This window comes from Antedon mediterranea, chromosome 6 (genome assembly GCF_964355755.1).
Source record: "Antedon mediterranea chromosome 6, ecAntMedi1.1, whole genome shotgun sequence".
In the NCBI taxonomy this organism is placed as follows: domain Eukaryota; kingdom Metazoa; phylum Echinodermata; class Crinoidea; order Comatulida; family Antedonidae; genus Antedon; species Antedon mediterranea.
The window spans coordinates 27290191-27314045 of NC_092675.1; the positions used below are offsets into that span (position 1 = coordinate 27290191).

The 23855-nt window shown below is 32.4% G+C and overlaps 2 protein-coding genes across 2 annotated transcripts in view; both read right to left on the reverse strand.

Moving 5' to 3' along the window:
- Positions 1–811: 811 nt before the first annotated feature.
- LOC140050989 (interleukin-6 receptor subunit beta-like) overlaps positions 812–23855 on the reverse strand; it is a 133568-nt gene continuing 110524 nt past the window's right edge. Inside the window, exons 11-17 of the mRNA XM_072096041.1 lie at positions 12073–12227; positions 11554–11710; positions 11080–11153; positions 8115–8238; positions 6881–6982; positions 3875–4008; positions 812–3122 (exon numbers count right to left, since the gene is read on the reverse strand). Coding sequence (XP_071952142.1) covers positions 2604–3122; positions 3875–4008; positions 6881–6982; positions 8115–8238; positions 11080–11153; positions 11554–11710; positions 12073–12227 — 1265 coding nt within the window. The 3' untranslated portion in view covers positions 812–2603. The remainder of the gene's footprint in view (positions 3123–3874; positions 4009–6880; positions 6983–8114; positions 8239–11079; positions 11154–11553; positions 11711–12072; positions 12228–23855) is intronic.
- LOC140050993 (uncharacterized) overlaps positions 15798–23855 on the reverse strand; it is a 38785-nt gene continuing 30727 nt past the window's right edge. The window contains exons 3-4 of the mRNA XM_072096050.1: positions 16630–16861; positions 15798–15880 (exon numbers count right to left, since the gene is read on the reverse strand). Of these exons, the coding sequence (XP_071952151.1) occupies positions 15877–15880; positions 16630–16861 (236 nt within the window). The 3' untranslated portion in view covers positions 15798–15876. The remainder of the gene's footprint in view (positions 15881–16629; positions 16862–23855) is intronic.

Here is a 23855-nt window from a genome sequence, read left to right on the forward strand (position 1 = left end):
CCTTCAACAATGTTTTGAGGTAACTTGTATCATGATAACTAAATATGTAAAAAAAGGGCACTTTTTTTCAAAAAAATGTCAAACATTTTATTGTGTGATAATACTGTATTCGCATAGCACATAGACTGCGTTTATACCGTCTTACAGAGCCATAGTAAATGATTATGTCAAAAAATAAAAGGGTTGAATATTTGTCAATTTTTTGGAAAATTTCCCTGTCCTATAGTACAGGTATTTTTTAAAAAAAATGTTGACTTTTTAAATTAATTAAAACTTTCCAATTATTATGCAATAATTTGCATAGCGCATATATAATGTACTAGCGCGTTATTGCCCTCATACAGAGCCATAATAAAAAATTATGCCAAAAAATAAAAGGGTTGGACTTTGGTTATTTTTTTGTCTGTGTAGTATATTATTACAGCTGGGATTGGCAAAATAGCAAAAAAAGGTAACAATTTCCCTGAACTATAATAATATTGCATCATATCATCTTTATAGACGTAGTGAAACTAATAGAATATAGTAACCATAACATTTTAATAAATCATGTAAAAATTGCCAAAATAATAAACTTTCAAAATTCTTATTCTTACTTTTGTAAAGAAATGGCAAGAGGACAGAGTAGTCCTAGAGGGTGTGGTCCAGGTTTTTTTTTTCATTTTTCATATCGAATATGACAATCAAATAGTTTTTGATTAGGAAATAAAATATGATGAACGTTCTTTAATTAAAACATTATTATATTATTCACAGAAGAAAGTGTATTCAAAGATTACAGAAAATTGTAAAGTAGACATATTGGGTGTGGTTCTTGCTTTTTATTACAGCATTACGTCAAGCTAACAGATATTAATATATATCATATATAATCGATAATCGATATAACTATTATTAATTATATATATGTATTGATATAGTATTTTTTTGATATGCATATGTTAACTTTAATACAAATTCACCACATTATGTGTACATCTTCGTATTTAGGAAATAGCATGAAATTAAATGGACCATTTATTAAAAGCAAATTATACATTTACTGTACACACATTTTACTGTATTAAAAATAGAATTTGTAATGGAATGTCTGTAAAAGAACACTTAAAATAAATAGCACATTTCAAAGCTATCAATATTATATAACAATCAATATTACCAACAGCGCCATGCAAACTGGGATCTTTCATCTTAAGGATTGCAAGACCCCAAACTTGTAATTGAAATTTGGACCAGCCTAAAAGGGCCCTGTCCGGTTTCCAGCTCTAAATCTGTGCCACTGTACATTGGGATACCATAATATTAATCATATATACATTAAAGATGTATTGTCCCCTTGAAAAAATAATTCTTAAAACAATGTTTGTTGAAAATTCCATTTTTAATGTAACATAATAGTTATCCACTTTGACCAAAAATTGGATCGAAAAAATATGTATTTACCTGAAAAAATGTAATTCAAAGCAAAAAATGTTCAAATTGGCTGCCAGCCAATGGATTTTTGGTTGAATTTTAACGTTTATTTCGTCATTTTATAAGTTAAAACAAGATTTTTTTTCGTTTTTTTTTCTATTGAAGTGATTAACTTTATGAAAACTACAAAATAACATATTCAAAGTCTGATTTAATTAATCTTCATTTTTCATGTTTTTGAGGGACAATACATCTTTAAGAATTGAATAAATTGTTTTAAAATTACTTTACATTCGTGGAGTCAGCTGACCATGGATCTGAAACTGCAATGCATAACGCCTGTTCATACATAGTGTGGGCCGCCAGTCTATGTAATATTCAGAAAAGGGTAGGTCTTATATACTGTATTAATATATACAATAATATACTAAACAAAATATTTTACTTTGGCTATATACACAAATATGAATCATCCAGTTATACTACAGTAATTAGCCCTGACTGCCTTCATGACAATCTGCCACTGATACACAGTAGGCCTTGTCATGTTTAAAAAAAACTCTGCTTGTGGATACACACTGTATACAATCTTCTGCCCCAGTAGGACCTACATTGAGCACCTTTTCATGAAATTACCTCAGAGTACAATATTTACAATTTATAATTACAGCCATAGAGAAATGCTGATACACTGAAAAATAATATTATAAAATGAAGACGAGGACATTTGCTACAAAGATAAAAAGCTGCCTCAACACAGATTCAAACCCATTGATATGCAGGCATTATTACCATGGTATCAAATCTGATTGGATAATGACTTTTTGGCACCTGAATTTCAACATTTTAATTACACATTTGGTCTTTGTTGTTTGTCAACTATATTGTAATGAACATTAAAATAATTTATAGCTCTATTAATAAATGTATCAATAGAGTGAAACTTGAAATGTATGCTTCATATCAGGGTCAACTTCCTATAGCATTTACAAGTATTTGTGCCATAATTTATGTGCATTTCAAAATTAAAAACTTTGAATCTTCAAGTTTAAATCTTTTTTTAGCCAATTTGAAAATTATGAAAGACAGTAAAGTTTATTATAATTGTAACCAATGGCAAGAATTTAGCCCCAGCTGACTTGTGGCACTCACTGTTTGGTGCGATAGAAAGACTAAATAGGTTAACAAATCTACGAGCTAGATAAATGTGTATCTGCCGTCTGACAACTAGTCCCGCTTCCAGATACGTAGTTCCCAGAAGAAAGTGTGCTTCTGTTGATTAAATAACTCTCGGAGTCGCACTCTGAGTAAGGAACAGAACTGTCTGCAAATGGGTCAACTGAGGTCAATGGTTCTTCAGAAATCATAGCATCGTTTTGTACTTCAGTCAGTAAATTTCCATTACAGAGTTGAAGGTAACGAACATCTGCATCTTCCTTGGATGAGCTGTTCTCATCATCGTTTACGTCATCGGTGAAAACATTATTATTCTGTTGTTCCTGTTTCCGACCCAAGATTAGGTATGTTTTGTTTGTTACTTCCACCGAAGTCTTTCGCTGATTACCTCCGGTTTCAAAAGTTTTCTCTGGCAACATACACGTAGACTCTGACAGATCTTCCTTCTCTTTTGGAGGATTTCTATTCATCTTGACTTCATCGAAGATCTCTACATCAGGTTGTTTTGCTTCCCTGCATTGCGATGCAGCCCACTAAAAAATGTTTACAAAAAAAAAGGATTGTTCAAATTAAATCAATTTTATTCATGATAAATATAGCTGGTAGGATTTTATTAATCATATTTATTACTAATCATAATTAATCATTGCTTATGTGAGGTAATCTTTTTTTGAATAAACCATAAATGAAACTAGATACTGGGGTTTGAATTACTAACTAGCTTTCATGTTCCCATCTATTCATATGGGTACTAATGAAGTCCTATCTGGTGATTATATAATGGACCCAGACTTCAGTTTACATAAGATTTGAATATTTAATAATAGTATTATTAATTGATTTGTTTTTGGCGGTGCTGTTCTATTGTTAGTCAACTGAAACTATTGTTATTTGAATGGTTGGATAACCATTACACCAAATTTGCATACAGACAGTTGTAGTGAAATTAGCCTAATCACACACAGCATTACACACAAAAAATATATATATATATTTTTTTTTATGTAGGAGAATTTACAGTAGGTGGAGGTATGCATTCTTGGAGTGCTGTTGTAGTTTCTTCTGTAATTTCTCCTACAATGACTTATATCGTAGGATTTTATTTTTACCTCCATGGTTTTACAGTATTTCATACTGGAAATCAACAAACACCAGTATTATTATCAAATTGAACACTGTGAGTATCATCCATGTGTCTTTCAACATTAACTAATCTTGATACTAATTTTACTAGAGAGCTGGGTGCTATACAAAATAACTAACATTCATAATAATTGGCTTGTACCTTGAAGAACTTTGGCTCTGGTAATGGCTTCATACAATCTGCCTTCTTCATACAGCATATTATAATTATAAAAATTATGAGTAACGTAACAAATACTATTGACACTATTATAATCACTGCTATATACTCCTTGCCTGAAATAAAACAACCAGAAAATGTATATAAATGCCATACATTCTAAACATACATTTTAATAATTTATCAATCAATACATTTTCTCTGTATTTTTTTTGTTGGTGGGGGGAGTGGATTTTTCTACTGTATTGAAGAACTTTCTTATAAGTAGTGGGGGGTGTGTCACTGTACTTTCTAAACATTTCCGGAGGGGCCACAACATGAGATTGAACTATCTAACTATTAAGATTAAGATAAATCCTTCTGGAAATAACACATTTTAAATTTATGTACACATAACCAAAAATGGTTTTTAAGTATGATTCTGAGTTTGAGGCTCAGTTTATTTTTTATGTACAAGTGTCTTTTAATTAATAACTTACACTTACACTATACTACTGGATTCATACAGACCCAAATGAATGCTGTTATGAAATTCTAAAAATACAGTAGTAGTGTTTCACTGTACCCACCTACTTTTTAAACATTTCTGGAGGTCCCACAACATATCTAACTATTAAACAAAAAAATTAGGCTTTTTTAGAAGAAAAGCAAAATGTTCTATTTTATCATAATAAGATAAATCCTTCTGGAAATAACACATTTTAAATTTATGTACAAACCAAAAATGGTTTTTAAGTATGATTCTGAGTTTGAGGCTCAGTTTATTTTTTATGTACAAGTGTCTTTTAATAATACCTTACACCTGCTTACTAAATTTGTACTATTTGTTTTTGAAGTGTGAATAGAATATCTCTATGGAATAATTAAATAAAAAAAATAATCTTCTAGATTCATACAGACCCAAATGAATGCTGTTCTGAAATTCTAAAAACAGTCTTACCTATGCCACTTGCAGTAGGTATCCCAATGAAGCGGATTTTCGTTACCGCGATTTTAACACGTTCGTGAAATTTCAAAAAGTGACGTGTCTTTGAAGTTAAAAATATACTATTTCTTATATACACATGTGAAAAAAAATTATATGTCTGGAAAGATCTTGTTTAAGGGATTATTTTCATATATTTTTAATCTATGTTTATTAAATATTTTAATAGAAAACGCGAGTTAAAAATGAGGTACAAAAGCCGGCGAGCCGAAATCCGCGCGCTAAAAATAACTTTGGAAAACACCTACCCATTTTCAAAACACGATCGCACGAGGTCCATAATAGGTGGTGGAGTAATTTTTGTTGCATGTTATCAGGCTTTAAATACTCTTTATTTTGATATGTAAATCGGTTATTATTATTATGTACATCCGCCTCAAATGTCAATTTTAACGATAAAAATTGAATTTTTTAGTCTTTCTCATTATCAAAATTTGGCTAATTTAGTATTGAATTGAAGCTAATTTATATTTTTGTTTGATAAACCACATCGTTTTATTTGACTTTGCGTGGACCTCGTGCGAAGAGGCCAACAAGACCAACCACTGAAAAAAATAATCCCTACCAAAAATATCAGTGTTTACCATTTTCCTTACGGGGGGGATTCAGTTCTCCGCTTATTACTAAATTACCGTCGCCCAGACAATGTGCATGGTATGCATGTATTAGCGCGTTAATTAATGATTGGATAACCCCTGCAGTGGACTGTTCCATTTTCTGAACTAGTCTTCGCCGCACACGAGGCATGTCGAAAAATGTCGCCTCTCATGGAATATTTGCTTCGAAACGTCAATTTTACCGATTTATTAAATTATTTAATAAGTGGAATATTTATAAATCTACTATATAAAGCAAGTACGTTAGGAAGAAATGTACCGAAGAAATTTAAGAAGCTTTGATTTTGCTATGCAGCGGCCGTAAGCCATTCTATGTAGGCGGCCGAAACGCGCTTTGGCCTGTGTTGCCGTTGTATGTCTACGCTGTTTCTAGGCCTAAATTTTATTCCGTATATTTCAATTCAAAGTGCAACTTTCGGTTAGAATAATCGAAAGGGAAATAAAATTAAACATGTTACAATTATACCATTGAGGTAATTACTTTGTTAAATAAAAAATTTCTTCCCGATATTTCTTAGTCTTAGGCAGAATTTAGCGCCAGGCTTTTATTTAGACCTTAGTCTTAGGGGCCTATATAACTTAACTTGTAGTAGGCGCGGCCGAGTCTACGTTCGGCCCGGCGCTCCAAATGGAATCGAACACATAATAAGCACGGGCTTAATTCTTATTTTTGGCGGTTCGAAAATCAATTAAAATAATATATGATTATAAATATAACTTTAAATACTAGAATTAAAAAAAAAATGTATACTTACGAAAAATAATATTTAATGAAAAGAAACAATACCCACACAGTTTTTTAACGCATTATTTTTTTTTTTCACATTTTAACATTTTTTAACAATATTTTATGTTGTATTTCAGAATTACCTACCTGTCAATATAAATAACCTTACTAAAATACATATTAAATTTTATGCAATGCAAAAAAAAAGAAGTTAATTCACACATTGGTTCAAAAGTTATGAATCATTTAAAGACAGGAACTTTTTGGGCATTTTTGAGACATTGGGAAAATCACGCGTAAAAAGCCCTCGGACGAATTTTGGAGGGCGATATCTAAAAAAAAAAATGTCGAGGACACCCAAAAAAAAAAATTCTTGTACAACTCTGTTGTATCTATGGGTTTGGAAAAAATAAGAACTTTAAAATTATTAGTATAAAAGTTATAACCCTTCAAAAATGGGTTCAAATATAATTAGAAAAAGTGCCGTTTTTCAAGCAAAAATCACTGTTTTTTGGGCACTTTAATGGACCATAACTTTTGAATGGATAATCCGATTTCAATCATTTAAATTGCAAAAGTTTATGTTCAGTAAGTTCCTTCTGATTAACTGAAAGAAAAAGTACCATCATTAATTTGAATTTTTACATTGGGATACCTACTTGCAGTTAATTGACCAGCAACAAAACTGGAGCTAATCGTGGTATAACCAACTGAATTGTGTGCTGTGATGTTTACAATGTAGTCCTTATCTGATGGCAGATCTACAATATGAATCAAATTGTTTTATGGTATACATAATCAATTAGTTTGTTTCACATAAATCATCTCCGAAAAAAAACCCCCACCAAAATAAGATCTGTCTACACTATCAAACTAGTTTGACAAAAAACAAGGTGTTACGTTCCCAAATATGGTAGTGATATGCTTAAATATGGTAGTGATGTTATGTCCATATATGGCCACATCACATTTGTTTGTCACATAATGTTTGATAGTGTAGACAGAGCCTAAGAATCTGTCTCTATAAGATGAGATTTCTGTTCAACCGACCTGTTCACTCCACATTCGGTTAAATGTGCGTACATTTTGTATTTTTTTCTAATTTTATACGGTCATATCATAATTGTATAATTGTAATGGAGGGGTGGATCTAGGATTTTGATAAAGAGGGGGACGATATGGGAAACTAATTGTCTAGGGTGTCCGAGACATGCTTCCCCTGAAATGTTTTTTTTTCTAGACGCCCGGAGACAGCATCTGAGGCGTTTTGGCCAGTCGATTTTTGTCATATAATTATCTGAATATAGTGTGTTTTATAGACCATATTTAATATACGGAACTGTTTAATTTTTTTTTTTTGCATCAATAGCCTAAAGCCTGTTTCCCCGTTGACGAAACGTTACGACTAGTTGCATTATAATTTTAAAATTATTAAACTTGAAAATAAATAACGATAACGATGATCGAACCGGACCGCGAATATTTTCACATTTTTACGCAATCGTTAATGGTGGTTGCTGAGACGCATGGACGTGAAGTTTTACAAAGCAAAGGCCGGTCATGCGCAGCCGGGCCTGCTGAAAAATTGAAAAAGTTACGGGTTTTGATGCTTCGATTCAATCCGGCCTATGACATGTTTTTGCTGATATCTTAATCTAGGCTTTACACTAAAGACAAATATTAAATTAAATTGTTTTTATATTATAATATATCCCCCTCCCTTTTGTAATATATAAATCCGCCCCTGTATTGTAACTGTTAAGCTTATTTTAACTTGAAATGGAAGGCAATGTCGTTCAATTTACTTTTCAACAATTTTCCATTACTCAACACAATAGTGCCATTTTTCAAGTAGCTTTAGGAGTAAAAGGTATCGGTTCATACAGTATTTACCTGTAAATTCAACTTGAAGTGATGTGTTGTATTTTGTAGTAGCTATATCCACTTCTCTATCATCGGAAAAAACTGTTATTTTGTATCTAAGAAGATGACCATTTTGTTTTTCTGGAGGTAGTTCCTAAGAAACAAATTAGTTTTCTTTTTAATTATACTGTAACAACAGGAATGATGCTTTTTTTTTTAAAGAAAATGAAGATTTATTTCTAAAGACATTTGCATTTGTCAAAATCTTAATGAAATGTTAAATTATGTCACCATTGCATGTTATAAATATTTAAAACCATGCTATAAAAGTGTGGTGTGAGGAGTATTGGAGGATCCCAATAATTTGTTCTGGTTAGGTAGCTTTTAGTGGGTTTCATCATGGAGAATTCTCCATGGTTTTATGAATCAGTTTCCTAAAGCTTAAAAAAAAAACCAATCTTATTATACTGATTGATCGATCGATGTTTGGTGTATTATTTCATTTATCTGCTATTGTTAATAGCCTTTAGATAACCATCATAAGTTTGGATACTACAAACATGATGAAATAATTATGTATTTTTGTAACTTATACAGGATTTGTTGCAATTCAAAAGAATTTTATTACAATAATTTTTCATTTTGGTCATTCATTATCTGCCAAGTAAAAACTATAGATAGCATTATTCATTTTTTTATAAAAAAAAGAATCATATCAGCAGTTTTGAGGTAAAAAGTAAATACGTAAATTCACTTTCATATACTCATGTTTGGTGTGCGCAGAAGTGTACTCTATGGTCCTCGATGTCTGCGAATATACCCGTTTATTACTCTCAATTCCTAACCCGCTCTACTTTTTTCACTTTTTCCGTCTGATGATATCTTTACAAATATAAATATGCAATGAAGTAAAAACAAATCCTAAAAGTTTCTGGAAATATGTAAGAGAGAAAACCAAATCAACTCAATCTATTGGATTGGTGAAGGATGGAAAGGGTAATATGGCTGATGACAATCAGCATAAAGCGGAAATTTTCAACGCATTTTTCACGAGTGTATTCACGAATGAAGACCTCAAGTCATTGCCAGAAGTTACACCAAGTGTTGACGTGGATGACCATTTGGAGTCAATTGAAGTGACAAAGGAGGAAGTGCTTACATGCCTTCAGCAGATGAACTCAAATAAATCAGCTGGACCAGATGACGTGCATCCAAGAGTACTGAAGGAACTTAAAGAAATTGTTGCAACTCCATTGACGTCAATTTACAACAAATCACTATCGACTGGACAGTTACCGGAGTGCTGGAAATGTGCAAATGTAGTACCAATTTTTAAGAAAGGGGACAAGACTGAGGTTGGAATTTACAGGCCAGTAAGTTTGACATCTGTCGTATGCAGACTTTTGGAATCAATTGTGAGAGACAAAATTATACAGTTTCTAAATGATAGAAACCTTATTATAAAAGCACAGCATGGGTTTCGGAAAGGTAGATCTTGCGTCACACAATTGCTGGAGGTGATGGAAGAATGGACGAAATTGCTGGATGCGGGGGAAAACTTTGATGCTGTATAATTGGATTTTAGTAAGGCATTCGATTCTATCCCCCACCAGAGATTAATAACAAAATTGGAAGCGTACGGAATAAAAGGAAACCTACTGAGATGGATACATCAATTTTTGACAGGGAGGAGACAAAGAGTTAGAGTGGCCGCAGCATTTTCTGAATGGTCTACGGTTAAAAGCGGAGTCCCTCAAGGCAGCGTGTTAGGCCCTTTATTATTTATAATTTTCATAAACGACCTACCTGATGCAGTTAAATCTAAAGTATGGATGTTTGCAGATGACACTAAGATGTTTAATGTTGTGTATGATAACAGAAATGATACTGTTCAAAATGATCTCAAGGCATTATCCGATTGGTCTAAAAGATGGCAGCTGAAATTCAACATCAATAAATGTAAAGTAATACATTATGGAAATTCAAATCCACAAATGCAATTCACTATGCCAACAGAGGAAGGTGACGAGGATCTGCCAAATGCCAATACTGAAAAGGACCTTGGAGTTACTTTTGATCAGTCTTTAAAATTTTCACTACATACGAATGAAGCTGTAAATAAAGCAAATAGACTCATTGGATTGGTAAGGCGATCTTTTGCTTACATGGATAAGGATATGTTCCTGCCCCTTTATAAAAGTATAATTCGACCTCATCTGGAATACGCAAGCTGTATATGGTACCCTCTCCTAAAAGGTGATTTGGATAAGCTTGAAAGAGTGCAGCGTAGGGCCACTAAAATTGTCAAAAAGTTAAGAGATAAATCTTACGATCAGAGATTAAAAGAGCTTGGATTACCTACACTGAATTACAGAAGAAGGAGAGCGGACATTATACAAGTGTTTAAAATTATCAAGGGCTTGGATGATATTGAAGCCGAAACCTTTTTCGACTTTAGAGAGGACAGTAGAACAAGGGGTCATCAATACAAATTAAGAAAGCCAAGAGCCCGACTGAAAATCAGAAGCCACTCCTTTTCATGTAGAATCGTCAACACATGGAACAATCTATACCACACTACAGTACAAGCAGAAAACATAAATGCATTCAAGGATCAACTAAACAAAGACAGAGCAATGGGAGATAAATTTTGCTACCAATTCTAGATAAATACAGAAGAAATGGAGGGCGTTTAAAAGGCATTTGCCTTAATCAAGAGCCCGAAGATTCAAGTAAGATTCAAGTAAGATATATTTTGTATTCATTTTTTTATAAAAAAAATAATCATATCAGCAGTTTTGAGGTAAAAAGTAAATACATAAATTCACTTTCATATACTCATGTTTGGTGTGCGCAGAAGTGTACTCTATGATCCTCGATGTCTGCGAATATACCCGTTTATTACTCCCAATTCCTAACCCACTCTACTTTTTTCCTCACTTTTTCCGTCTGATGATATCTTTACAAATATATTTTGTGGTATTCATTTTCGTACCTTCCAATTGCACGTAAGTACATCATATCCATCTTTCCAATTGCAGTTACCATCCACTGTACCTTCCGGTGGTTCTGTTGAAAAATGTTTAGTTCAAACTCAATTAAAGGAACTTAAAATTGTTGATGATTTCATGGAAATAGTAAAAACCTTAATCAACTAGGGACCAGTTGCTTTTTGTACTTTTCTGTGGTTTTATCCTTGATTATCCACTTGATCAACAGAATGAATAAGTAAATAAAAAAGAAACTTAATATATCTTGACTTTTAGCTTTTTGTCAAAACATGAAAAAGTATTGCATCCCTGGTTTTAATATACAAACAAATACTAGAGGCCTACGGCAAAAATAAACTGTAGCTCAATTGAAGATAGAAGCAATGGTTTGCGATTATATGGTCAAACTTTAATATAAAATCAACAACATTCCAACCAAGACTATTTCATTTTTGATGCAAAAATGTATTCAAATTTACTTGTTTCTTCTTTCATGACAACAACAATGTCCGACCATTTATTAATGTTGTCTTCTCTTGAATATCTGACGGCAACTTGTACCTCATACTCCTTGTAGCCTGTAGGTATGTCAAGAATTTTCTCAGACAAATCGTCATGTGATCTATCACAATGGATCTTAAAAACAATACAAAAATATCAAAGTTTAGTGTGAGCAGAAAAAAGGAAACAATAGTGTCTATGAAAGTGGGAACTATCGCCCAACAAATAATTTATTTAAATTTTAATTTATTTAATACACTTCGCTTCCAGTCCATCGCCTCTCGTACAAATAGATTTCGTAATAGTTTTTACCCATCTGCCATTAGAATACTGAATCTTACAGAATGATGTGTCATGGCATTTTGTTCTGTATTATATTGTGCTGTAGTTTCAGAGATACACACTTTTCTGTGTATTTTAGGCGAATGATATAATTGAATTGAATTAAATGTACATAACGTACATTTTTTTAGGTTATTGGATGTTTAAAAACATACCTCGTTCTTCTCTGGAGGTTTCATGTTTGGATACACCTCCTTATAACTAACAACGTAAACATGCTCTATTCTATATTTTGTTGGATCCCAATTTACTTTAAGTAACGTGTCATTTTCAATCCGTCCCACAACATTCTTTGGAGGATACATTATGACTAATAAAAGAAAAACAAGAAATTAGTGGCAGTGGTTTCAACATAATATATTACAATAAGAAAATGGCAATTCATTCATTTATCTAGTATGATTTTTCTGCTATATTGATTTTATATAATTGCCCATTCACTGCACAGTGTTATTTCCAATTTTGTGCAGAAATAGTGATTTTGAAATTAATTGTTTTACTTACTAAAACAGTTTTTCAAAATTGTGTTTATATTGTACTGTAGGTGGGGGTTGGTCTAGGGGGAAACAAACAAAATTATGAAAGACTTTTTTTTCCCCATGAAATTCTTATAAAACTAGAAGGCCACTATACAATTAGTATAATTCCCCTACATGATTTCCCCGACATTTTTTAAAAAGTTTTATGTCTAGTGCTCAGTGTGATTAGATTAAAGTGTACTACAACTTTTGAATGTGAGTTTGGTGTAATGGTTATATATCCAGCCTTACACTGTTGCGTTCCCTGGTTTATTTCCTGCTGTGAAGATCTTTTTTGTTTATCATCCTTATTATTCCTTTTTATTATTATTTTTAATAATTATAATATTTTATATTTTAATAACCTAAGGTTACCTTAAGACTGATCACTACCAGATCACCGGCTTCTCTATCAAGGCCTATTGTAAGCCTTCTAACCTGGTAACAACAACCTTGAGCAGCTGTGCAAGCTGCACAATTTCAGATGTACAAGTATCGTACCTCTATAGATTATTGGACTAGCATTATATAATTCAACTAAAATATCTGTACAGACTGTTTTGGCCTCAAATGACTCAGATACAGGTTTTCTATAGCCAGCATAGAACTGTTAGTAATTCTCAAAATCACACCTTTGTTACTTCCCTAGAAAATATGCAAATTAGTAGTACAAGAGGTGAAAGTTGCCATATCTCTATCGGTCATTAGCGTTTTTCGAGATACATAAGGCTGTAATTTGCATATTTCATATAACTTGTACTAATAATGTGCATACTTTCGAGTTGCTTGACTTTTTGGAATTACTAAACGATCCTATACTGGCTATATAAAACCTGTATCCAAGTCATTTGAGGCCAAAACAAAGTCTGTACATACATTTTAGTTACATTATATGCAAATATTGAGAAATAGGTTCGAGGGTCAAATGTCATACTTTCGATAATTTTTTTTTCAATAATGACCCAGATACAGGTTTTCTATAGCCAGCATAGAACTGTTTAGTAATTCTCAAAATCACACCTCTGTTACTTCGCTTGAAAGTATGCAAATCAGTAGTACTAGAAAGTTGCCATATCTCTCTCTCTCGGTCATTAGCGTTTTCGAGATACATAAGGCAATTCACTGTAATTTGCATATTTCATATAGCTTGTACTACTAATTTGCATCCTTTCGAGGTGCTTGACTTATACTGGCTATATAAAACCTGTATCCGAGTCATTTGAGGCTAAAACAATGTCTGTACATACATTTTAGTTGCATTATGCAAATATTGAGAAATAATAATAATAATATCCTGGATTATAGCGCCTAATGTTGTGAAACCTCTAAGCGCTGTACATAAACTAATACGAAAAAAGGGAATTCCAACCATGCCAAAATGAAGGCGTGATTTTGGGAATTACAAAGCGGTCCTATGCTGACTATAGGAAACATGTATCCGAGTTATTTTAGTCCAAAACAAAGTTTCTACAGACATTTTAGTCGCATTATGTATGCAAACATTGATAAATGGGGTCGAGGGTCAATTGTTGTATTTCTGGTCATTTTTTCGTAAAATGTTTCATTAGAGTAAATATAAATATGTACATTCTGAACAAGTTATTGAAAAAATCAACTCTCTAGCCTTAGTGGTTTTCGATATATAGGAACCTTTAATTTCACCCTCTAATTTGCATATTTCATGTAACTTGTACTAATAATTTGCATACTTTGGAGGTGAGTGATACAGGTGTGATTTTGAGATCTACTAAACAGTCCTATGTTGGCTATTAGAAACCTGTATCGGAGTCATTTGAGGGCAAAACAAAGTCTCTACAGACATTTTAGTTTCATTTATATATGCAATATTGAGAAATGGGGTCGAGGGTCAAATGTCATACTTCCGGTCAATTTTTTGTAAAATGTTTCATTGGAGCAAATAGAAATATGTACATTTTGAATACGGCTGTGAAAAAATCAGCTCTCTAGCATTAGTGGTTTTCGGGATATAGGACAACTGTAATTTTTTCCCCTTATTTGCATATTTTATTTAAATTGTACTACTAATTTGCATACTTTCGAGGTGTGTGACAAAGGTGTGATTTTGGGAATTACAAAGTGATCCTATGCTGGTTATTAGGAACCTATGTCTGGGTCATTTGAGGGCAAAATAAAGTCTCTACAGACATTTCAGTCACATTGTATATGCAAACATTGGGAAATGGGGTCGAAGGTCAAATGTTGTACTTCCGGTCATTTTTTCGTAAAATGTTTCATTAGAGTAAATATAAATATATACATTTTGAATAGATCAGTGAAAATATCAACTCTCTCGGACTAGTAGTTTTTGAGATATGGTAACCCTGTAATTTACCCCTAATTTGCATATTTAAGCTAATTTGCATATTATCGGGATGAGTGACAGAGGTGTGATGCTCAAATTTTGATCTCCTCATAATATATGACCATTTAAAAAAGAAAAATCTCTGTTTGCAATTTGTTTCACTTTGGGCTGTTTTTTTTTGCTAGATTGACTAGCCTATTGTGTTGTCTGGTTGCTGAATTGTTTTTCTTTTTTGGCAGAATCCATTAATTAAAAACGAGAAAGACACAATTTTATACAATTGTATGTTTTTCTTCATGATCAACTCTATATATCGATGTGATGATATAAGTGTGATGCATGCAATTTCAATTATTAGAGTCGGCTTATTTTCCACATTATTGCAATTATAGGCCCATGTTGGATTTCTATTTACAAAAAAAATGTAGGCAAGTTTGTGACCTTTAAAAGACTGAGGAAAAAAATTAATAACTTATACTAACTTATAAATTGTGTGTATATAGAACTTACTGCTATAGAAAGCAAAATCAGCAATGTCGCGGTCTCCTAAAGCATTTGAGACATACAACTCTACTTTCATTCTGCCATGGTCATAAGCTAAATCTATATATTTATTATGTGTCGTTTTATTATTTCTACAAAAAAAAAAGAGAAAAACATCATAATACATTTAGTCAATATTTATGAACAGTATATATGTGTACAGTATATATATACAGTATATATAAATACCACAGGAACTGCAGAATATTAATTCTAAACTGCCTGGTAATAAATAAATTAATTAATTTGAAATGATAAATAAATCTGTGAGAATGAGATGTAGATGCCCTAACCATTGAACTTTCAAACTATCAAATGTGGCACATCTTCATTTTTTTTTCACATCAAATTTGATAGTGTAGACAAAGCTTTACATTCTGTCTTTGACAAGGCAAATCCATGATTACATGCTGTAAGCAAACTCTCCATAAACTTACAATAAAGTAGATGAGGCCCTTCCATAGAAAATTTGGTACACATTTGGAAGGTTTGTATCCAAGTCTCCAGGTAGCCATGTGCATCTGAAATGTGTAATACTCGTCTCAAAGCATGTAAGATTTTTGACCGCTACCGGTTTACCTGTTGAAGGATATCAAATTTATTGTAATTGATAACTTTACTGTACCATGTAGTAGTAATTGAGAAATCAATTAAGTACACAAAAAAGCTGACACAAGAATAAGTGGTGGTGCTAGACCACACCGAGATACAATGGTGAGGTATGATAAACAATCAAGACGTCACTCATGTGAATAAGGCCACCGATGCTAGTAGCTGTAAATATGTACGATTATTGACCGCTCCCTGTTTACCTGTTGAAGGATATTAAATTTACTATAATTGATAAACAAATTTAATACACACAAAGAAACATTTTGTTAGAAAATGATATTACAACATTATATATATATATATTTTTTTTTTTAACCATATTTAATGAGGGTGATCCATCCAGCTATTGCTGCAGTCATTAGGGACCCTTCACAAGACAAACATATACACAAGCTGCTCTACATAACAAAGTCTTATTACAAGTCTTTGGAAGTGGAGAATTTGGTTGGTCCTTAGAAAAAATCCTGACATGTGACGGGACTTGAACACAGGACCCTTGGAGTGGTAGCCAAGCATCATAACCACCAAGCCACAACTCCACCCAAAAAAAATTTGATAGGATATTCTGGGACCTGTTCACTAGATCGTTGACTGATGCTGCAGTCCTAGAATAAAGCCCATTCTGTTTTCTTAGAAAAGTTCATATTTATTTTGACTAATTGTAACATTTTATTTCTAGTTTTAAGGTTTAACTAAATTGAGTAATCAGAATATACCTACGTCCAAAAGTGATGAAGACCTCTTGGCTGTCATTAGAAACTTGACAAGAATATTTACCACTTTGATCAAAAGATGACATATTAATTCCCAAAATCGATTCATTAGATTCTAAAATGGTCTCAATAAAATACCATGTTATTGTATATCCTGTCATATCCAAGTTGCAGCGTAACTCTAATACATCACCCTCAATAAGTTCAAAAGTTTTTGGTTGGCTAGGCAATGTCACTGTAAAAGAAAAATTTGTTCAAAATTTCATTTTGAAAAAATTCATTCATTCTGTTATAGGTGTACTGGATTCAAAAGTGAAGGTGAAAGAAATGTCATAATCTACATTAAATGAAATGCTATTCATTAAGCATTATACGGTATATTTTGGAATATACCGTATAATAGCCACAAACGATGGGAATATTTATATATACGGTATATTCTTTATGAGACCCGTTTCTGCTGCCAAAAAATATACCGTATATAAAATATACCGTATATATACGGTATATTTTTGGCAGCAGAAACGGGGCCATGTATGGATCTCTCAAAAAAGAACTTATTCCCTAATTTTCAAATCAAATTATAGCAAATAAAGTATATTCTAATCATTCATTTTAGGAACAATTACATTTTTATAATAATATGTCCGTCCATTTTTTCAACTTCCTTTTATAACCACAGGCTTTGTATATAATTGTTTTGTATAATTTATATAGATTTATATATAATTTATATAGATTTTTATTAATTCATTTTTAAAATGTTATCTAAGCATACTACATATATATACTACGTTCTCAAAATAATGTGTGAAACAGAGACTACTGTACATCTTATCCTTCTTTTTTTAATTTAAAAAATAAATAATCAAATAAAATCAAATGATCATTGCTAATAATTGATCAGAAAACTACAAGTATGTGTGAGAATTTCACTGTATGCACGTACTGTACGAAAGTACAATTTACAACATTTCTATTGTTTTTTTAAAATTTAGCATCGAAAATCTTAAAATTGATTTAAGTGCATGTGATATTAACAACATGATGCAACACCTTGTGCAATGTACTCAAAATGAAATTCTATGCGTTGATTGGATGCTGAAAAATATAAATTTGGAAATCATTGTGAAACAACAAAAGAACAAGGGTGTGCTAACCAATGCTTACCGGTATTGTATCAGGAAACATTAAAAAAAAACACACAAAAACAAAGGAAGAAAATACAGATTTAAAAACAAAGTAAAAAAACAAGGTAGCCTGAAAACATGCAAGTCTGTGTCTGCAGTAAGGTCTGTCAGCCTGACATTAGGAGAACGAGCCCTATTTAGCGTGAGCTTTTGCCTCTGGCATCTTACTTGTTTATTTTTGCCTAAAGCCAGTCATTAATGTCTTAGGCAATTAATAAATCACGTAACACCTTGTTCATCTTCCAGGCTCAGCCTTCCTTGCTTCTGATTGGCTGCAATGCACAGCCTATTTTGGAATTGGTCACTCATTGTATTTAGAAACCACCATTATACCATGGGTAAATTTTTTGCACACAAAATTAAAGAATGCAAGTGGCCTTGTGGTTAGCAAGGTCAGTTCTAATCTAACAGCAGGGAGCCAAAGAATGAACTGTAGAGATGAGTTTAAAATAAAAATTTGTGTTTTGTGCACCCAGACTAAAATCGCTGGAAAAGCAAAAACTTTTGTTTTGAAATTAAAACTATATTTATAAACTATTTCATGTTCTTCAGCTGAGATCTCAAAATGATCTCTATGGATTTGCCACCCCTCTAATGTTAAATATATAGGCCTATAATAAATAGTACAGTAATACTATTTCAAATTATAAGCAAACAATTAAATACTGTATTTTATAATCATATTTTATATAATAGTTACTTTATGTCTCAATTATAAACCCCTTTTCTTGAGTATACCCCAATTGTATGCACATTTATGGAGGAAATATATATTTATGTTTTTCTCAATACATAATAGTTCAGTTTTTTTTTCACATTAATGTGACATTTGTTTGTCTAAGTTGTGTGAAGTAATGATACCAAAAATGTTAACTCTTAATTTGTAACTCCTGAATTGTAATCAATAGATTAGGTCTAAGTAAATATTAAAAAATGGTTGTTAATGTTACAGATGGAACATTTTTGTTATAGGCCAGGATATCATTATTTTAACGATTACCTAAAAAATCAGATACTGTAATTAATACACTGAATAAAATCTGTATGTGCATGTTATATATTTATTTTAATTTGAAAATTAACAATTGCCATGTAAACATATATTATGGGCCTAATTTGAATTAAATTTTATAGAGTATATATTCTTAAAAAATTCCTGTCCGTTAAAAAACAAGGCCAACAGCCATTAAGTCGCGTGCTACAATGCATAGTGATACCGGACCGACCGACAGACAGACCGACAGACCGACCGACATAGTGAACTACTGAACATGTGTAAAAATGTTGAAATGTTTAAAAACATTTATATTTTTTTAATTTACACGTGCGTAGCCTGTCACTTTTGACGTGCTCATATAACGTAATTTCTAGTTGAAAAGTAAGTCAAGAAAACAGAAATCGGGCAAAAAGAGTGCGCAATAACATTTAACGCGCAGTGCGCGCGCAAAAATCTGCGCACTCATGGCAATTTTGTAAACGCTTAAAATTGCCTGAAACGTACTCTTATTTCATCGAAAATAAATTTTGAAAATTTTAAGCGCGCGTACGCATGCGTTACATGCGCTACGCACGTAATTGTATTGCCATATAATGATTTATGCCCTGAAATTTATGAGTACCAAATTTTATTTAATTGTGATTCATGGTTGTGAAGATATGATTACAAACGTGATTTCGTTAAATCGTGCGTAGACCGCGTAATTTTTTATTGCGCACCGTGAAAACATAACCACATCGATTCCTGGCCATAAGGAATATACTGTGAAAAATTGACTTAGCTAGATTAAACTGATATCAAGATAAGGTCAGAAAGCGATAACATGCATAGTGATACCGGACCGACAGACAGACGGACCGACCGACCGACATAGTGAACTATAGAGTCGCGTGCACGCGACTAAAAATGTGAACCTGCATAATGCGATAAAGTATTGTTGGCACATATATTAAATCCCGTCACAGTATTATCTTGTATCCTTTAACATTTGGAATGAGTTGGTGCATGGTAAGATATAGGAATATGGATTATGAAGGGGATGAAAAAACGTGAAAAAGATAGCACAATTTCTCAAATAGGTATACCGTACGTACAATTTCTCAAAGAAGTAGCACAACTTTCGGAATGGATTGCACAATTTCTCAAAGAGGTAGCACAATTTCCCGAATGGTTAGCACAATTTCTCAAAGAGGGAGCACAATTTCTCAAATGGTTAGCACAATTTCTCAAAGAGGTAGCACAATTTCCCGAATGGTTAGCACAATGTCTCAAAGAGGTAGCACAATTTCCCAAATGGTTAGCACAATTTCTCAAAGAGGTAGCACAATTTCCCGAATGGTTAGCACAATTTCTCAAAGAGGTAGCACAATTTCCCGAATGGTTAGCACAATTTCTCAAAGAGGTAGCACAATTTCTCAAAGAGGTAGCACAATTTCCCAAATGGTTAGCACAATTTCCCGAAAGGATTGCATAATTTCTCAAAGAGGTAGCACAATTTCCGGAATGGTTAGCACAATTTCTCAAAGAGGTAGCACAATTTCCCGAATGGGTAGCACAATTTCTCAAAGAGGTAGTAGCACAATTTCCCGAATGGGTAGCACAATTTCTCGAATGGTTAGCACAATTTCTCAAAGAGGTAGCACAATTTCCCGAATGGTTAGCACAATTTCTCAAAGAGGTAGCACAATTTCCCGAATGGGTAGCACAATTTCTCAAAGAGGTAGCACAATTTCCCGAATGGTTAGCACAATTATTTCTCAAAAAGGTAGCACAATTTCCTGAATGTTGCATATTGCACAATTTCTCAAAGAGGAGCACACTTTCTCAAATGTAGGTAGCACAATATTTCGTGATTGTATGACCAAAATTGTACTGGGAAGGTTTTAAACAATATTTAAAAAAATCACAGTGTGCAGAGGTTAGAGGGGTTGGAGGCTTAGTGATTTGCTGGGGTTAGTATCAATGACCACATGAGTAATGTGAACTGGGGGTATGTTTTAACTGCATTTGAAAACCGTCATAAAGCCGGGGTGTGCAATAGAATTTGTACCAGGAAGTTTAACATTATAAGTTAAAAAATCCCCGAGTGCGGGTGTGTGTTGGGGAGGTGGGTGCATTTTAGGGCATCTGGATAATGAGTTATCAAATGATCGGGAATGTACTGTGAAGTTTTAAAACTACATAGGAAACCCGCCCGGGCGTGTATAATTGCTAGTCATCAATGTTTTAAAATACTAGAGTGCTAAAGTGAACATAATGTATGTAGGCCTATGTGCAGTTTTCTTAGAATAACATAAACAACTAAAATGAGGCATAATCGGAAATCCCTCTATTATAATATCGTACTGTATAACATCAACTTGTTATTACACAATAAAAAAGATTGTTATTTATATGGGTTTCGTTTATGTTTATTAACATTCATTCAATTACATTTTTTTAAATAAAAAGATTTATTTTTTAGATTTTTTAGTATTATTAATTAATTCATATATCTGGTCCTATATACTAATATAGCGCAAACACTTTTTGGGAAGCGTATGGGTACCACCCCCTACGGCTACATTATTTTATTTGAATTTCCCGCTCATATTCTCAAAAATTGTAGGCCTACCTATACCAGGGAGTTGTTATTAATAACAACTCCCTGCCTATACCTCAGCCCGAGTCTGATGTGATGGTGTACCTCTTGACATCCCTACCAAATCCCATCGCACCATCCCAGTTTATTTCAGAATCCATTTGTAGTAGGCTATGTATTTCATTGGTAAATTAATAAAATTAAAATTATTCAATTGTAATTGGTTGATCGCTTGACTACTCAATCTAAGGTTGAACTTTGTAGCTCCCCATACAATGTTGTTAAAATGTACAAAATCGAAAAGGAAACATGGAAATAAAGGCTTACTTAAATAATTATAAGGCGTGAAAAGGCTATTATATAAATATTCATTTATTTCATGAAATCAAACTATTACCTAATCATTAAAACATGCTGTAACTGAAACCTGATGCTGTCGGTGATTGGCTGTTGGCAAACAAAGTGGGCTTGGCCTCTTTTAGTACCCAGATACTTTCCTGCATGATTGATGGCCACTGTTCTGTTAATTACCCATCAACAAGACTGATCAGGGTCAAAACAATTACAGGCAATTATAGTACCCCAGGTTAGCCGGGGTACTAAAAGCTCACGTTAAATAGGGCTCGTTTTCCTAATTAATTCTGTGCAAGGCTGCAGCCTATTGTGATATGTAGCTACAAGCTTGGAATTATGTGCAAGTATGCATCCAGAAGACTATTCAAACCTGCAGCCATGTAGAATTCTATCCAAGGCTGCAGCAACATTATTTTGCAGCGGCAAAAGTCTGCTGACATTTAAATCTTTCAACTCATTAAAATATTTTCCTTATTCAACTCATAAGACATTCATAATTATTTGAACGCTATCAATGCATGAGACCGTTGTTTACAAAAGTGAAGAATTCCTGTGAAAAAAAGTCTAAAGCCTGGGCAGTTGGTTCAGGAAAAAGATTCAAAAACATAATCAATTTGATTTTAATCATACAAAAAATTTTTTATTTTAAAGTGTTTTATTTTCATAGAAGCACAAAAAATATTTTTTGTTGACCTTTTTATAACTTAGAGAATGAGTAGGAAAAAATTAACTGTAAATATAGCACCAAAATAAATAACAACTTTAAGTTGCTATTATGTGATTAGAACATGTATGGTGTAAACAACATGCCTTCTCCCCTTGGGTAGGCCTACGTCTACAGACATCATCAAACCATGTTATGAGCAATGTGTGTTGAGGTCGTTCTTTTTATACTGAACAATCAGCAAATCAAAATGGTGGAATTATTTTTTTCATACACATTCAAATTTTGTTCCATGTTACACACATTTTTCATTCATTTATAAATTTTTGATGTTCTCAATATATTCCTATATTAATATATAGTAAATGTGTTAATTACTAAACGTATTATTATTTACGACAGAAACATGTTTTTTAACCAATGTTTGATTTATTTTTATTGAAATGAACATTTCAAATTATCAAGGGCGGATACAGTGGTGATAGCGCCATATTTTGTTTATACGAACTGCTACAGTATTGATATTGTGGATCACCATTATCAATAAGATACCTTTTTAGCCTCAACTTTGAATTAAACTTTATCTACAAAAACATCAAAAATATAAAAAAAACAATCCAGGTTGCTTCTGGATATTCAAGGCTAGACAATTAAACATAAATGGTAATAAAGTTGAAAGAATTGAGTGTTGATGAGAGATAAATATTAATTGGGAGATCATTCCATAGTTTTGGCATGTACTTGAGAAAGATCTGTGTAGTGTTACAAAGACGCCAGCCTAGTTAAATCAATGAAGGACCAATTCTACCTTGTTCACCTAATAAAAAAATTGAAATACAGATGGATCCTATTATTTATTAGTAAACCTGTATCTTATTCTTAAAGATGTATTGTCCCCCTGAAAAAATAATTCTTAAAATAATTTTTGTTGAAATATTCCATTTTAATGTAACATAATAGCTATCCATTTTGGACCAAAAATTTTAGGTCGAAAAAAAAAAAGTATTTACCTGAAGAAAATGTAATTTAAAGCAAACATTTTTTTGGTTGAATTTAACCTTTTATTTTGTCATTTTATAAGTGAAAACATTATTTTTTCCGTTTTTTTTCCTACGAAAGTGATAAACTTTATTAAAACTACAAAATAACCTATTCAAAGTCTGATTTAATTAATCTTCATTTTTCATATTTTTTGGGGGACAATACATCTTTAAAAATATTAAGAAAGTTATAAAGTGATGAAAGTTATTGAATTAAAGATAGAAAAAAACTTATTAAGTAATCTTAAATGTTTACAAAATTGAAGTACACTGGCGTATAAGCTTTTACAGAAGTCTCCAATGTATTTAAAGATTGTTGTCATCAATCACAATCCAGTTCATTTAGCTCGATATATATCAGTTCTTGATGTTTAATTGAAATACAGAAAACAAACTACTAAAA